Source organism: Hetaerina americana, unplaced genomic scaffold (genome assembly GCF_022747635.1).
Source record: "Hetaerina americana unplaced genomic scaffold, ioHetAmer1.1.p SCAF_1, whole genome shotgun sequence".
In the NCBI taxonomy this organism is placed as follows: domain Eukaryota; kingdom Metazoa; phylum Arthropoda; class Insecta; order Odonata; family Calopterygidae; genus Hetaerina; species Hetaerina americana.
In genome coordinates, this window is record NW_027286069.1 from 91,279,979 (window position 1) to 91,294,735 (window position 14,757).

A 14,757-nucleotide genomic window follows, 5' to 3' on the forward strand; every position below is an offset into this window, starting at 1 on the left:
GAAAACTTTTTATGATAAATAATTAAGAAAATAAAGATAGTATACCTAAGAAGGAAGAAAATGTAGTCGTTCCATCTAATTCACCGCATAAATGCCCAATCCTCAATGAAGTTTGTTTTTCCCGCCTACAAACAATAGAGTTGAAATTTGGATTTGCGCGAACGTGATCATTTCATGGTCGTGGTCTAAACAAAACGCTCATGGCGTGCAATAGAAAAGAGAGAATTGTTTATAATAATAAACTGTAAAAAAACTTTTAGTTATTTGGTTTGAAAGAAGAGTGAACGAATTTGATTGTTATGAAAATTTCCAATCAATTGTTTTATATTTGCGGGAAGCAGGACGTTTTAACTCGAAATGCAATGAAGGAAAATAAACAACCTAAATGAAACGAAGTTAATCCTGTGCGCCTTTTATTTTGTTATTTGTTCACGCAAAAATTATTATTAATTTCTGTGGGAGCTCTTTACCTAAATAATGTCAGTATTATTTGTATTCATATGTTGGTCATGGCGGTTGATTTTATGAGACCGCTGATTGGTTGAAGCACGAAGAAAGCGTCTGATCTTGTTATTGAAATTGTTCGACCACAGCTGACTTCAAGAGAATATGACGTGCATTATTTTATTTACGTTAAGTGCGTTTTGTGTATATGTATATAGCATCCCATTTCTGTAATGCCAATTTTCTTCAGTATTCAAGAATTTAACTAAGGTGGGATAAAAGCATATTGCTGAGTACTATTTCAATTGGAAGAGCAAAATGAAACTCCAATTTTTTGTATATGTCTGCGCTCTTTTGTGCATTATGCACTGTGTTGCGTATAAGCCAGTTGTTTTGATCCACGGAGTCATGGCTGCAAAAGGAAGCCTCATGCTTCTGGCAAACAGGATCAAACAGGTTATGCATGGAAGCAAACTTATATGCCAATATTCCACGATGTAGATTTTCATATAAAAAGTGTGACATTAATTTTTTTGGCTTTTGTTAGGCTCACCCTGGGACTGAAATTTATGTAAGCGATAGATTTAATGGCTGGTCTAGTCTGGTATCAATGTGGCACCAAGTGAAAGCATTTGGCTCGGATATGATGAACGTTTCTGCATCACATCCTAATGGAATACACCTAATTGGTACATGGACTTCAGTTTAAGGTTTAGTAAAAACAGATCATGAAATTCAAGTCGTAACTTCAAGCTTTTCCAATTTTAAACGACTAATTTAAAATAATTTAATGAAGAACAAATTAATAATCCTTTCTGTTGTGAAGTTTTTTTCTTTGCACGTTTGATAGTTCATAAGCCTCTTGAGCTGTTTAAGAAGTGAAGCAATTTTAATAATTATATGGAATTTGTCTTTGAAGGATTTTCCCAAGGTGGTTTAATTGCTCGTGGAATCCTCGAGAGTTTTCCTGGACATAATGTGAAGACTTTCATATCTTTAAGTTCTCCACAGGCTGGACAGTATGGAAGTACGTACATTAATACAGAATTATTCGTACCCTGACTGACATTAAACTTTATCTTTGTAGAGTCCCATGATGATTTCCTATTTTAAAATTTTGTTTGGGTATTAATCGTGTCTTGAATTGTTTATTTTCCCTCCTCTTCTACTTGGGACATCTTGATTTAGAGGCCTCCTGTCTAAGCATTTCCAATATATTTTAGATATAATTTGTTTCAACCCCTGGCATAGTAAACCTCATATTCTTAGGACAACTGTAAGTTTTCTAATGTAACCGATTTTAATTTTGTTCGAGCATTACCAGTGACTTGAATTATATATGTAATCTACTCATCTACTAGGATGATCTGGATTTATCGGCCCTGTCTAAGAAGGTTCCATATATTAGATACTTTTCTTCAGTTTACATGCTGTTTATTTGACACGAGGTATTTTTGGGTGTAGCATGTCAAAAGTTCATTAAATTTGTGTTGTTTTTATCATCTTGAAGTCAGTGAAGTTATTTGCAATGGACATGGAGCCACATGTGTTAATAAATTGACCATTAAGGAAGAATAAACAATCTTGAGCAACTGATGTTAGCAGATGCGTAAACTGATGTATTTACAATTCAAGTAATGCAAAAGAAGGTTCCTTTTACATTTTAGCCCTAAGCCCATTTCAATTTTACTCTGGTCTGTGAAAATGGGAATGCTTACCATAATCTTTACTGCAAGTATTAATGTTAAGAATGAGTTTTTTTTTAACCGTGAATTGATATATTCATTTAGCAATATCAAGAAATTGAACCAGAGTTAAGTATTTACTACAAGTTCAAATTTTGAAATTGAAGCAGAGTATTCAGTTGTATGGTGTACCAAACCTTTTTTGATTTCTAAATTGTCTCGAATTCTATCCTTATCCCTTCTAATTCTATGAATCTCTTAGCTGTTGACATGCATTTGGTTGTTCTCTATATACAGAGTAGCTCCGAGGAAATTATTGAAGGTCTATTTTTTCTTCTGTCCAATGCTCATTCATTCAGGAGAGTAAAGATCAATAGTGTTGTGATGGGGGATAGAAAAATTATGCTTTGGCAACCTTCATGAATTCGGAGTATTACGTCCAAAAATGCGGGTTAACTATCAAAAACTAGATCCATTCCTTATTTGATGATGAAGTCATTCAAAACTTTTATTTTGTAAATTCTTATGTACTTATAATTTAATTTATAGAAAGATTTCATAACTGCCCAGTACAAATCAGATAAAGGAAATATGAACTCATTGGTTAGTGCTTCTCAGTGTATCTTTCAATAGCTGGAAATAAGCTTAACCACTGCTGTTAGATCTTCAAAGCACTGGGTTGCAAATCCATAGTATTCTTTTAGCAGGGCAATGTGGACCTTGTTGATTGAGAATTAGTTGTAACCTTTAACTTTACCACCCCCATGGAAATCAGTATTGAGAGGTCAGCAGCAATTGGCATTACTGTGGTAAACATATGCTGGGCAGCTAACTCCTATCATTGATCAATAACGGTTCATACTTCTTCCGGGATCGCCATCTCATATGTTGTTTCAGGTGACAATAGTTATACTCCCTTAACAGGTCAAAGACCTGAACTTTAACTCAAGATGCATCCAGAGGAGTGAGCGAAACTGTTGTCGTCTGAAACAATCTTTGAGACTGCAATCTCGATAAAAGAATGAATCCAGCAGCAAGGCCTCTCAGAAGCATGCAAAGCAAAACTACATTCTAGTTTTCTGAAAATGTTCTCTCCTTTCCCGCGTAGCCACCCAAAATGTATGTTAATATTATCATTTCTTTCAAGTGTTTCTCTCAGTTTTACTTTTAAGCACTTGAATTGTGAAGGTAATGTGCTGCACTGCCACAAAAGTTTCATTTGCCCCTCAAAATAAAAATTCTTTAATCTTTTAGTGTTGAACGCTCCGTTTAATTTTTCTCAGATGCTTGAATTTTCCCTGGGCAATCTCAACTTAAGGTGGGTCCATTCCACTTTAACTATGTCCATCGTCAGTTATGGTTTAATGATGAAGGCCTTAATTTGGATATGGTAATGCCATATCACACTATCACATCCAGATTAAGGCCTCTTATGCCATAAGTTGCGTGGTCTGAAAATTCGTCTTTTGTAGTTATAAAATGGTCTGAAATTCCTTGTTCTGTAAATGTGAAAACAGCTGTTTTGTGCTACAGTTACATTTTGTCATTTCTTTTTCGCCTATATACCTGAAAACTTGAGTACAAGTGTATTTATTTAATCTCTTGAGTAGTTTCAGACGTGATGTGGTGGAATTCAAACATAATAAAGAACAGATAGTAATAATTTTTCACTAGTTAAGTGGAAAATAATTACTATCTGTTCTTTATTTAATTTAATTTTATCATATGGGCATAGAGTCAAATGGATCAGTGAGGTAAACACACCACCAGTCTAAGGTCGTTTCAATAAATGATTTAATACAAATTTTTTCTTGTATTATGAAAATATATTCTCTATAACTTTTCTTTTTTATTAATTTTTAGCTAAGTTCCTGCATTTGTTTTTTCCAAATTTGTGGAAGAAAACGGCTTATGAACTATTCTATTCGGAAGTGGGCCAGTACACATCTGTAGCCAATTACTGGAATGATCCTTACCATCAATCTCTTTATTATCGCTACAGTGCCTTTTTACCTCAATTAAACAATGAAATCATCACATCGCAAAGTGAAAGTCAACTGGCTAGCTTTACTTCTCTTGAACGTTTAGTTTTAATTGGTGGTCCTGATGATGGTGTCATAACACCTTGGCAGTCGAGGTAAGTTTGATTAAGACAGTAGCATAATTTATTTCTCTAATAATCTAATAATTACCATTTTGTTGTCTTTTCTTCATAATAAATCCTTATCAGATACCTTTCACTGAAAATTCAAAACTTGATTTAAGAAGTTTTATTCTTCTCAGAAAGGTTAATCTTATTTAATGCATTTTCTTTTTGAAAAAACAAGGATTTATCAATATTTATTTCTTTCCAGTCACTTTGGATATTACAATTTAAGTGATGAAGTGGTTGAAATGAGGAACCGGGATATTTATACCAAAGACTTATTTGGACTTAAAGCATTGGATAAATTTGGAAAAATTACCACAATTGTATGCAATGGAGTTCAGCATTTTGACTGGCATCTTAATTTGACTGTTATTGACAATCATGTGATTCCTTACTTAGATTAATGGCAATATGAGTAGTTGGACTAAGGAGAAATTTGTACACCACTGGGATGGATTAAGAAAGAGGGGTATGCTCATGAAATTGCATGTCCATGTTTAATTTAGATGTTATTATTTGACCATCTTATTTTGTTTCTACTCCAAGAAAAATTTATCCAGGGAATGCAAAGTGGTTTATGATGTTGAGATAAGTTTGAGATATTCATTTCTGTTTTTATTTTTTAGATTGATACTATCTGGAAAACTACTAGGAGTTGTCCGAATTCAGTCCTGTTCTTGAGAGTTTTCTCTTTCTGTCAGCATTCTACTCTTGTTTTTTGTACCTCCTCTCGAAAGCATCAATAACACCCCTTCTGGCTTTACAATTCAACCCTGTCCAACCTTGGTGGAATGGCCCTTGTTATAAAATAGTCCCTCAGTTTTAAAAGCCACTTCACAACTTCTATAAAAAGTGATATCTAATTAATTAAGTTTAAGTTAGACAAAAATATACCATTCCTGATGCAATTAGGGCACATTTAGTAGTTTTATTTGGTAATGAATTCGTTTTTCACTTGGCTTGTACAGGCTGTGGGTTTATCCAAAATCAATAAAAAAAATCTGAGTTATTTTTAATAATTGGTATGAAGTTGTCTCAGCCATTTGAGCTCTGATAAACCATTAAGACATGATCTTGAGTGGATATTTACCAGTTATATTCAATTATGAATTATATTATTAATATTATTCAATATGAATTATTAATGACAATTTCCCTGCTTATGCATTCAAGAGTCATTATTTCTTTAGTTTTATTCTTTAAAAATTTTATAACTAAGTTCATTGTATGGTATAACGTTATGGTATTTAAAGAATCTGCAAATAATTACTAATGAAATAATATTTAATATTGTCAGGTTTGATTTTGTGGTACTTATCCATTGCAGATAGAAAAATTGCAGCTTTGTTTATTCTTCTTATGCCGCTATGATTTTGTTTTTTACTTTCTAAAACGAATGTATCATTTTCATATTATTTGATTCGTTCATTCCTCAGAGTCCAGGTTTTAGTAGAATCTGATAAAAATACAAAATTAAGACTTTGAAAAACAAATGTAAATGAATCTTAAAGATCAATTTTTTATTATTATTTCTAACAGAATCCAGCTTCCAGCAACGTGACGCATAACTAATTTATAGCATCCTTTAACTTCATACCTGATCCTTACCAGTAACAAAGCTTCCAGATCCTATTCTGACACAATCAACTGATATTTTTGACTTCTTGATAACTCATTATTGAAACTTATTTTTCATTATATCTACTCGTAACCTATTGGCTGTTGCTATAGGTGAAGTAGAGCACATCCTTAACCAAGCCCTATGGTGCATGAATTGCAGATGTTCAGGGAAGGGGACTAGTTACTTTCCCTTTGCTGTGGTTGTTTCCAATAAGGTATTATTTTCCAGAAAATTACACTGACTTGATTTTAAATCAGATTGTCCAAAGGCATCATTCAGGATTGGAGCCCATAACCCCTGTATGAAGTCACTTGCTACCTTGCCATGCAGCTAAAATGTTATGATTACAATTTTTATGCAAATTATGACTTCAGTTCTCGGAAACATTAAGTCATAGTGTAGCTTCATAAAAATGATTGCCCTTCTACAAATTTCTACACCATCCAATAAGTGTTAGCTTGTTTGCAATTCAGAGTTTATATACCAAATTACAAACGAATTGTGGCTGTAAAATTTAAAAAAATGACAAATGAATGCCATGCTTAAGATTGTCTTGTTTTGGGCAAGTGTTGAAATTTGATTTATTGTTGTTGATAGGTCATAGCTATTGATTCATCAATAGTAATTGATTATTATTATCTACCCATTAATATTTAATACAATGTATTAAAATCTCTTTCTCCTTATTGTAATGAATCTCAAAAAAATAATATTTCCAAGCATGAATGGCACTGAGAAATTTTTAAGAAACAGGACAGAAGTGATATGTATATGGAAACAAAGGCACATTATTTATATTTATGATATTCATGAAAAAAAGAGAACAATTCCAAAGTTAGCCTGAATATAAAAATGCATGGTATGTATGCATTTATGCATTAATTGTAGCCCTCTTGTGGTTACTGTTTTCTGAATGATGATATAAACAATATTCAGGTTTTCATACATATCTAAGTACTTTACTCTTGTAAGGTGTACATATTACACATTTCTTACTTTTTTAAATGTATTGTATTTGGTAGGTATTTTTATCAAAAACCAATTGTATTTTCAGCATTATTGTTAATTCAATATTTATGAGGAGCAAGTCTTGATATTTTAATCAATGACGTTGTGTTTTAAGTTGTGGGCACTTTGTGTCATTTGGCCTGTGTCTTTGTCTCTTTTGTCAATGACAAGGAGGTTAGCATGTGGAATATTGCTCCCTATATTAGGGGTGAGCTGATATTAATATTTTGTCCCTCAGTCAGTTTCAACTTAAAATTATTGTTTCATTTATGCTAAATTCTAAAAATGTAAGTGTGGGTTGCATCAGTGTGGTGACTATTATACTTGTGTCCCATTCCAAGGGGTCTATTTCAGTATTGGTGTTTTATAAATTTTCAAATCAAAGTCCATTCCTATGTTCCATGCATCATCACACTCCTGATGTAACATCTTCCCAGTCTCTTTCTCCCTTCCTTTTTCAAAGGTATCCACTGTAGTTTCTTATTATTATTAAATACCTCTTTTGCCATAATTATTCTTGATGTGATTTCTGTGGATACCTAAAGTTTTCTACCTGTTTGGTCTCTTCACCTTCCAATGTGATACTGACCCTTTCACCTTTACCTCCTATTATCATACTCTATAGTCTTTTTCTTGCTTATAAACATTTCATGTTCTTTACGGTCATCGTTAACATCTGCTCGAATTCCTATGACTTTCTGTTTACCATCTGCCAGCTGTACTAGCCACATCGTCAGCAAACCTGATTCATTTCACTCTTTTACCTATGACATTCACTCCTCTACTTATATCCAAGCAGTCTATTATTCTATTCCAATCTCATCTATCAATAGGCCTCTTATCCTTACTCTGACTTTCTATCTGAGATATAGGTCTTTTATTAGTCTTCTCTCCCTCCAATCAATCCCTTTTTTTTTGGGAATCATCCTTAATTTTTCCCATTTAACTATATCAAAGGCTTTCTCCAAATTAATGTATACATCATTTACTTTCATCTTCTTTTCCATGTTTCTTTTGCCAATTACTCTCAACAGACCTATTGCAGCTCTTGTTCCTACTCCTCATCTGAATTCATATTATGATAAAAACAAAATTTGCACTTTTCCACCAATTTCTTTGTAACATACAATGCATTTGAGTTCAATTCACTTTCCATAGGTCTTTCCTCCCATTCAATGTATTCATTCCACCTGTTTATCACCTAGTCTAGTTCACTAGTAGTTTTCCCATGTTTGTTTTTTTATCTGAGAGCTGCTTCTGACTCTCATTAAGTGTTGGATCTCTTGCTTCTTTATTCATCACTTCATATCTACCTTCCTTATCTAAATGTTCTATCTCACTGCACTTGGCACTCATCCATTTTTATGCGACTTCATGTTTCTTTCATTGGTTTCAAGGAAATCAAAAAGAATACTAAGATGTACATGATTAGAGTCAGTACCAGCTGCACTCTTTTTAGGTTACAATGCGAAGCCAAATCTCCACCAGATTTTTTTTCCTTTCCCATATTGTCATCATCTGATTTGAGACTAAGATGATGACGTAAGAACATTTACTAATAAGAAAAATGTTTATGATTAGAGGTGAATTATTTCATTTAGGGCAAAAATACAGTTACATCAGGAATGTTGATACCATGAAACCTGTATCAGTGTATTTGGAGGGTCTGATGAAGGGAAAGATAGAAGGGAGGAATAAGGCAAAGGGTGTATGTTTAGATGATGCATCCTAATTTTCATGCTTATAAATGATGGAGTTCTCTTACAGAATTAAACGAAATTTTATAGAATGCTAGTCTAGCCGCTAACTTGTGCACAGGGTATTAGGTTGAATTATTTACTGAGTTATGTCAGTGTTTTTACTCCTGTTTTAATGCATTATAATATCTTGATGATTTTATTCAAAGTATTCATTCTATAGTAGGCATGGATATAATTTTGAATGCTATTCTAAATTTGAGTTATTGTGCTTGTTGCACCTCAGTTCGATGCCTGCTATTTTATCGACAGACTCTAATCGTACATTGCTGACCTCATGAATTATGCATGTTGTATCCCTTTGTTATGAACTCCAATGTTTGAAAATTATAGCAAAGCAGCTATCAAGGAAATAATATGATCCACTTAAATGTACACCTTATATTTTTAGCCATTAAAATTATAATATAATAATGATCTAAATGACTTGTGTAAATGTTATCAGAATAGTAATATTTTTACTATAAACAGTTGTCATATTAATTTTCATACTATTCATAAGTTGTTTTTCCATTGGAGTATCAGTATAAGTGTCAACAAGTCTAACATCAGTCATAATGTGGTTGCAGATACATGTTCTAGGATAAAAAAATGATTGAAAGTCTAAGTGATGTAGTTGTCCATATTGCACAGCAAAAAACCACAATAGCTATTGACCAAAGGTCGGTTTGATAGGTGATGGTAGAGTTCACCCAATACTAAACCTTTCTGCATGTGAAATTCACACAACAGGGTTGGGGGGGCCAGTTCCTTTCCCTGTGAATATATAATGACTGTTTCCACCATCTTTATGAATAAACAATTATTCATATATAGAATTTTGAATGACATTGTAAATAATCATCAAGCAAGCAACTTTCATATTTTCTTGTGTGGAAAAGTGAATGTTCTCCCTCCCATCACTCATAGAACAGTGATAGACTGCCTCGCTGTAGAAAAACTCAAATATTTTCATTGGTATCAGCTCATTCCTACCTTATAGAACTTTATTTATATATTTATTATAAAAATAATGGTGAAATTTCTAGATGTATTTGAGTGTGCCTTCATATTTGTTGAGACAGTTAATTTATTAAAAATACTTGCACATTTGAGTACACTCCACAAGAGTATTGAACATGAACAGGAAATTTATTTCATTTGCATTTGAATTAAATATGAAGAGTAAACAAGAATGTGATCATGTACCAAATTCTCTTCACCACCATAATTTTAATTTGAGATGCCCCACCTTGGAGAATAGATCATCATGTGAGCAGTTGCTCCAGTAATTGTGCAACTATTGAGGTAAAATAAAAATTCACTGATTTAAAAGATTTTCAATGCTTAGCATTGAAAGCGAAAGTAAAGGGAAAGGGTCTGCAATGGAGACCCAAATTTGTCAATTTTTTTAAATGTGTATGTCTTTTTTATAAATTGACTTTGAGAGACAAAATAGTTTTTTCACTGGTTTGCTAAAATTTAAAATATTTAGTGGTGAATGTGAAGACTTTTATCGATATAAAATGGCTGAAACCAAGTATTTTCCATTAATGATGTCCTCAATAGCATCTAGGCTGGTAGCCGGATGTGCTGGAAATCAGGGGCCACTGGGTAATTCAAATACCTAGTCCAGGCAGGTGGTCAAAATGAATGAATGTACAAATAGGGAATGAAATTGTTAACTTGCATCTCTTAAAGATTTTGCATGTAAACTTGTAACCTTAAGATGGTTATCAAAAGCTTATGGTATTAGCAGCCCTGGTGCTGTGCGTAGCCCATGTTTTTTTAAGTTTGTGCTATTGAATAAAATATTTACTTTTATTAATAGTTCAGTGTATACCCGATATTTCTTTGGGATCAATTACTGTATAAGCCATGACTTTGAAATCCATGAAATGTGAGAAATGATAAATGAAAATTATGGGACTAATCTCTGCGAGTAGTAATGCACATGCTCTTAGTAGAGAGATTCTCATCATATTTTTGTCTTATTCTGAGTGGTTTCCTCTTTGCCTTTTTTACAGGAATGCCTCTGAAAAGAGTAAGCAAGAGTAATATAAATATGTGGTTGGGTATCTTAACATTTTCTGTGTCAGTCCACTTGCATTGTGGACAGTGGTACACAGTCAACTACATCAAAGAAAAAATATGGGTTCTCCATAAAATACTGTAATTACTGAAAATGTTTTGAGTGCTGTAAAAGGAAATATAATATTTCCTGCTTTATTTTCCTTTGGAAGTTTTCATGCATATAGATAGAATGGGATAGAGAGAAAAATGATAATCAATCCTTAAAAAGAAATTGTTTTTCTCCTTATAAAATCCTTTTTTGTCCTTTCATGTCTGGAATCATTATTCATCTAATTGACCCATACATTAAGTGTGCAGTCAAGTCCACTGTATCTAATTGTAATTTTCAGTATTTGCATCAAAACAACAAAGTAAATTGTAATATATTTACCATATGTTAACATGTATTGCTTGTGATGAAGGTTATGGGAACTGAAACATATGTTTGTTTCTCTTTTGAACCTAATCAAATGATAAACAGACCATGAGCATATAAATGCCTAATTGTCAATAAATTAACATGCTCTCATGATATTTACCAAAACAGCTTTGAGGCTGCAAATTTCAGACAGTTGATTTTGAGGATCTACTGTATTTCAGAATAAATAAAGCAAAACAATGCTTGTGAATTTAACATTCATATGTGTATACACAATTGATTATATATTTTGTCCAATTACATGCAGCTTAGAGCGAAGGAATTTATGATAATATATTTACTTTAAGCTCTGAAAGAATTTTCCTTACTCAATATTTTGGAAGTTATGCTCTGAATTCAGTTATTTTATTGATTCTATTGAGTAGTGCCATGTTAGTTAGCAGTTAAATTCAGAAATTGGCACAACTTCCCAAATATGAATAGCCATGTGCGTAATGGTTGTACCATTTGGTGGTGTGACAAATTGACCTGTATAAAACTGAACCGTCTTTTTCTAATATTTAAGATGGCTTGTGTTATTCTTTATTTCAAATTGGTGGTAATACATTATATACTTTGCTTGTGAAACGTTACCAATTTACCTTATCTGCTGTGCCATATACCTTGAAGTGCTTGAGGAATGTATTCTTGAATTCTTATTTATAACATTTTTTATATGTATTGCCATAATTCAAAATGTTTCATCTCTTATTTTGTCATGTGTACTACATTTAGGATATTGCTCATCATAACTGACCCAAAGATGTATATTTATTCAAATTATATTTTGAATAAAATGTGTGTATGGAAATGTTGTTTTAAATTTTATTGTAATAATAATAATTTATTGTTCAAGTGGTTGAATGAAGCAGAACTCGTCAGTAATTGACTCATTAACTTTGCTCAAAAAAGGGGAAAAAACAATCACAGTAAGTGGTCTATGCAATAAATACACAATCTGGCATACACAATGCCACTGGCACACACAAATACACAATGACGCACACTGTAGCCCTGGCCGACAAGACGCCACAAATGACGCAAGGCCGGGATGATCTTCAAACACCTGTGTTGACGACTACATTGATCGTGTGCGGTCCCTTGTCCTTATCGATCATCGAAAAACTGTCCAAATGATAGCTGATGAACTGAATTTAGGAAAATCAACAGTGCACACTATTTTAACTGTCAATGATGGATGGATCCTTCACCATGACAATGCACCTGCTCATTCAGCCTTGATTATTCGCCAGTTTCTGGCAAAAAATTCAATCACCATCCTTGATCATCCACCTTATTCGCCCGATCTTGCCCCCTGCAACTTTTTCCTATTCCCTAAATGCAAAAATGTGATGAGGGGACATCACTGGGAAGATGTGGACACAATAAAGCAAGAAATGACGAGAAAACTAAAAAGCCTAACTGCCGAGGACTGCCTCGGAAAAGAAGATAGGATAAGTGCATAGCAACTAATGGAGAATTGGGAGTACTTTGAAGGTGACCAAATCGATGCGGACTAAATTTTGCAAAATAAAGTTTTTATGGCCTCAGTTCACGTATTTATTGGACAGAGTAGTATATACAAAAGACAGAGGGAGAAAGAATAAAAAATAGATATGCTGATAATAAATGGTTTTAAATGTGCATATAAAAAAACTCATTCATGCTGGAATAAATCTTGCTTCGTAAGTCTACATAGTTTTATTTTAAATGTAGTGGGAGAGATAGTTGCTTTAATTGAACTTAAAAGTTTGTCCTCAATTCAGAAGGCAGAATGGTGAGGTCTTCGCATTGAACAGGTTAATTATTGATCACTTATATTAATATTGTGTGTCATAAATTGTGTAATTTTGGAAAGTAGTATTTATCAGGAGCAGAGAATTGTTTTTTTGTGGAAACAGCAGTCCTGCTCTAGTGGCACCCTTGGATTTTCCCAGATGACTATTATGCGTGAAAGATGGCAGGGAAAGCTAATAAACCATTTTAATTTCTCTTATTTAGCCTTTGCTCTTGCTCACTCTGGAAAGAGTTTGGGAACCAGAAGTCTTAAGGAATCATTAAATAATAGAATTACATGTAATTTGGAAGGAGATGGGAGAGTATCAGCTAAATCTGCAACTACGATTTTAAAAAATATTGTGGAGTTTACAAAGTTCTCTCCTCAAATTAAATCTGTAGGATTAGTCAAAATTCCAGTCTGAATATTAAGGCCTCCCAATCTGGAAAGAAGACGACGTTCTTGGTATGAAAAAAAGAAAGAACTGACAAAAACTGCTAATTTTTTGTTATCTGTAAATCTTTTTGACCAAAAACGTTTGGTTTAGTTATGTGTCATATAATTCTGTAGCTAATATATGTCTTGTTTAAAGGCTTGAGTTCACATATCTCATTTTTAAATACTTTATCATTTTAGAAAATAGGTTTATATACCTATGTATCAATATTTGGAAATTTAACAATATCTTGGGTGCATAGGGACATGGTACATTATCTACAATAATCTTGTTTTTTTGGAGTAGCTCATGCAATGAACTTATATTAAATTGAATTATAGCATATGACTTCAATAATTTCCTCAGTTACAAAACCATGGTTTCACTTTTTTAAATACCTAACTAAAGGCTAAATCATGTGAAGACTCCAGAACTATATGTTTGATTTCGCATGCAGCTGAAGTGATTCTCAGGATCATCAATATAAGGATGGAGAGCAGGGAAAATAATTACTTAGGGGATTATAAATTTGGGTTCAGGAAGGGAAGAGGTACTTGTGATGTCATTGCAATAATTAAATCACTAACAGAGAGGAACATAGAATAAAATTGGGACATATTTGTCTCTTTCATAGATTTGAAAATGGCATTTGATAGGATGTATTGGGAAAAACGAATGAATTAATTGCAGAAAATAGGAATAGATTGGAGGGATAGGAGAATAATCTGAAACATGTACATGTATCAGGTGAATGTGGGAGAGAGATTCCAGATGGTCAGAGTTAGGAGTAATGTGGGTAAAACAAAAGTTATATGGTTTCCTAGGACGAGAAAGGCTAATTTAAATGTTGAAATAAGAGGGCCAAAAATTAGAGCAGGTGGAACATGTATGCATCTCAGAATTGTTTTACACCAAAATGATCAAAGTCGTGGGGACATAAGGAGAAGAATTACATTAGGCAAAGAAGTTTTCATGAGGAAGAGAGAATTGACGCCAGAGACATTGAATAAGGATGTTAGGAAAAGGCTTGTCAAACATTTGATATGGAACATGTTATTTACAATTGAAACCGGATGATATGCAAAGATTGAAGGCTTTTGTAATGTGGTTGTAGAGAAGGTGAAGTGGACAGAAAAAAAACAAATGAAGTGTTAGTATGGCGGAAGAGGAGAGTGAATTGTTGGCATAGATTCAAAGGAGGCAAGAAAAATGGATGCAAAGCACATTAATTACATGGGAATGGGATGCTAAAGATTCTGTGACAGGAAAACGAGGAAGTGGCAGGAATAGGATAGGGGTGTTGGTCGGGAGGAAGGAAGTATATGGAGATGAAGGGGGGCTTGTTGTAGAGTAAGATGTTGAGTTGTGTTTTGAGAGGAGAGGCAAGAGAAATAATTGGTATTGTGTCCA

At 33.2% G+C, this 14,757-nt stretch overlaps 1 protein-coding gene across 2 annotated transcripts; it reads left to right on the top strand.

The window, feature by feature from the left end:
• Nucleotides 1-206: 206 nt before the first annotated feature.
• On the top strand, nucleotides 207-10,825 carry Ppt2 (palmitoyl-protein thioesterase 2). Of its 2 annotated transcripts, XM_071593206.1 has the most exons (6): nucleotides 211-900; nucleotides 992-1,133; nucleotides 1,364-1,471; nucleotides 3,993-4,266; nucleotides 4,484-4,747; nucleotides 10,671-10,782. In XM_071593206.1, the coding sequence occupies exons 1-5, from the start codon at nucleotides 763-765 to the stop codon at nucleotides 4,680-4,682; spliced, it is 861 nt and encodes a 286-aa protein (XP_071449307.1). In that variant the 5' UTR covers nucleotides 211-762; the 3' UTR covers nucleotides 4,683-4,747; nucleotides 10,671-10,782. The 2 variants fall into 2 exon arrangements, with proteins under 2 accessions (XP_071449315.1, XP_071449307.1); XM_071593214.1 differs by lacking the exon at nucleotides 4,484-4,747 and having other exon boundaries at nucleotides 207-900; nucleotides 10,671-10,825.
• Nucleotides 10,826-14,757: the final 3,932 nt, after the last annotated feature.

Excerpts from the sequence above, each read along its gene's own strand:
- Ppt2 (XM_071593206.1), top strand. The coding sequence starts at position 763 with ATGAAACTCCAATTTTTTGTATATGTCTGCGCTCTTTTGTGCATTATG. Across the intron at positions 901-991 it reads TGGCAAACAGGATCAAACAG|GCTCACCCTGGGACTGAAAT; the intron begins GTTATGCATGGA and ends GGCTTTTGTTAG. Across the intron at positions 1,472-3,992 it reads ACAGGCTGGACAGTATGGAA|CTAAGTTCCTGCATTTGTTT; the intron begins GTACGTACATTA and ends ATTAATTTTTAG.